Source organism: Sinocyclocheilus anshuiensis, unplaced genomic scaffold, assembly GCF_001515605.1.
Source record: "Sinocyclocheilus anshuiensis isolate Anshui unplaced genomic scaffold, SAMN03320099.WGS_v1.1 scaffold449, whole genome shotgun sequence".
Classification (NCBI taxonomy): domain Eukaryota; kingdom Metazoa; phylum Chordata; class Actinopteri; order Cypriniformes; family Cyprinidae; genus Sinocyclocheilus; species Sinocyclocheilus anshuiensis.
Genome location: NW_015537950.1, coordinates 476735 through 479245, shown reverse-complemented (window position 1 = coordinate 479245; position 2511 = coordinate 476735). Strand labels below are relative to the sequence as shown.

At 35.9% G+C, this 2511-nt stretch overlaps 1 protein-coding gene across 1 annotated transcript in view; it reads right to left on the bottom strand.

The window, feature by feature from the left end:
- Window positions 1-2511, bottom strand: part of naa35 (N-alpha-acetyltransferase 35, NatC auxiliary subunit) — a 21393-nt gene that overhangs the window by 14365 nt on the left and 4517 nt on the right. Inside the window, exons 2-5 of the mRNA XM_016455150.1 lie at window positions 1947-2075; window positions 1253-1286; window positions 1056-1170; window positions 798-872 (exon numbers count right to left, since the gene is read on the bottom strand). Of these exons, the coding sequence (XP_016310636.1) occupies window positions 798-872; window positions 1056-1170; window positions 1253-1286; window positions 1947-2067 (345 nt within the window). The 5' untranslated portion in view covers window positions 2068-2075. The remainder of the gene's footprint in view (window positions 1-797; window positions 873-1055; window positions 1171-1252; window positions 1287-1946; window positions 2076-2511) is intronic.

Genomic DNA, 2511 nt, shown 5'->3' with positions numbered 1-2511 from the left:
TTATGGTAACATATTAATGACTGGTACCATAAAATGACTGTAAAAAAACATGATTTGCAGTTCAAAAACAGGTTTTTCACAAATAAATACAGTTTAATATAGTGATAAACCTCACATTTCAGCCTTTAAACTATTTTGAAGAAAAGGGATTAGTCAAAAGTAGCTATTATTATCTTAATTTAAAACACACCCACACACAAAAGTATAAATAACACAGGTACGTCTGCAAGACGTCTGTTAAAGATCGCTTGATCTGGAAAGCATCTGCTGTTTACAAACATCTGACAGACGTCTGTAAGATGTCAGCTTTACATACATTCTAAATTGTAAACAGATGTCTAATAAACATCTATATGACGTCTAATAGGAAACATCCTTTAGACGTATTGCAGATGAGCAAACACTCTAAAAAATACGTCTTCCAGATGTAAACTCGAGCGGAGCTGTAAGGCTTATTTTATGCAAAAAAAAAAAAAAAAAATGAATGATGAACTATTCAGTAAGAAAGCGAATTATTCTGAAACCAATTCACCTGCATTTTCAAGCACTTTATCCAAAATCCAAGCATTTTTCAAACCTTGAAAACACTACATTAAAATTCAAGCACTCTTACGAACCCTGAACCTACCACAAATTCCCCCAAAATATTACACAGCACCGTATGATTGCTTGTAATTATTGAATACTTATTGCATATTGTTATTACTATTATTTATTACCATTACAGGCACTTTTATTAGAATTTTTTTTTTTTACTTTCATGAGACCCAATAGAGTGTTGGCAATATCATTCTGACCAGACAGCAGAAACATGTGTCCATGATCCCGATGAGCTCAGGAATACTCAGATCCTTCACTCGTATGGCCTCATCCTTCAGAAAGCATCCGAATAAATAAGCATCAGGACAGAAAAAATTAAATGGATGCAGACAAAGAGAGACAAAAAGACACTTTCAGTACAGTTTATATTCATACTTAAACTTGCTATATCCAGGTTAATTATTACTATTACCTCACTTTATTAGACAAAATATTATAAGGTAACCAGCTCTTACCTTAACGGCCTGTTCAAAGTTGAGGACTTTGCGGTTGACTTGGTTTCCAATCATCCCAGCATCCATCTTCGGATCCATCATCTCAATGGCTGACATCGCCTCGAACAGACCGAACCTACAGGAACACGAGCATTACGTCTGCTGAATTCACACACCAAACGCTGAATGTGTAACTCAAATAAGTAAAATGCGCTTACAATTTGTCATGTAGCAGCTCGCCAAGTTTGAGTTCTGCAAAAAGAAACATTTATTCAGCAAATTAAATTTCTGTGCATTATTCTCTACAAGACTCTACAGGACAGTGGCCTTGATAAAACATCACCGATGACAACAACGGTCCAAAAAACATGTTCACAATAAGATAAATGTGTTCGGTGCTGGAGTCGATTCATGATGCGGTCAAGCTCGCATGGGAAAGGAAGCTCATTTTAGATCTCTTAGTGACCATAAATGGCAAAACTGACAACATCAGGAGAAGATATTCCTGCAGCCATGCCTCACTTCACTTTTAGAGAACATTTCTCCAGAGCAATGAAAATGCAAGAGCACTGGCTGTGATGTGATACAAAGCTTGCATCCTGTTTAGAAATCACTTTACACCTCTATAAATAAATGTGAGTTATACAATACATGGACTTTTTTGCTTGTTTTGGAAAAATCTGGTTTGAATATTAATGTAAATGTCACATAAACATGGTATGTGGAAAATGGCTATTCTGAGATCATGTGCTCTCTGATGACCGTGGCATCTGCTGCAGAGTTCAGCCAATAATAATTCTCTCATAATAAGCCATAAACATGAAATATACACACACACACAGACAGACACACACACACACACACACACACACACACACACACACACACACACACACACACACACACACACACCTTTACAGGCTCCTTTGAATTCCTTGGTGACGTCCACCCAGTTGGCGTTGTTTCTCATCTTCTCTGGGATCCCAAGACCCCATCCTCCCTCCTCCTCCTCTACCGAAGACTTCATCACCATTGAGGCAGCTGCGAACACAAAACATACATGGGTCAAAGACGGGACGTCCCATTTTGGAGTCTGCATCAGATTACATTTTTATATACATATAGGCATATTAAATGCAACAAGTAAAGGGTCTACTTTAAGGTTTCAAATAACTTTTGTGAAAATAAAATGTCAAAATATAGGTGAAATAATCGTCATTCAGCATAACAAATATATTTGTCAAAATGAAAAAATATATATTTTTTTAAATTCTGACCTGTATTTATTAAAATATATAGAATATAAAGCAATCATACTAAAAATGTGTATACAGTAGTCAACATTTGAAGTGGATCAAAAAAGTTAATCAAGGTTGTGTCCTAAGACAAGAACGCATTTTGGTTTTAGGTTTTAGGACAAATTTGATGAAAGGTTTTGATCCACTTCAAATGTTGACTAGCCTATTTCAAACGATTC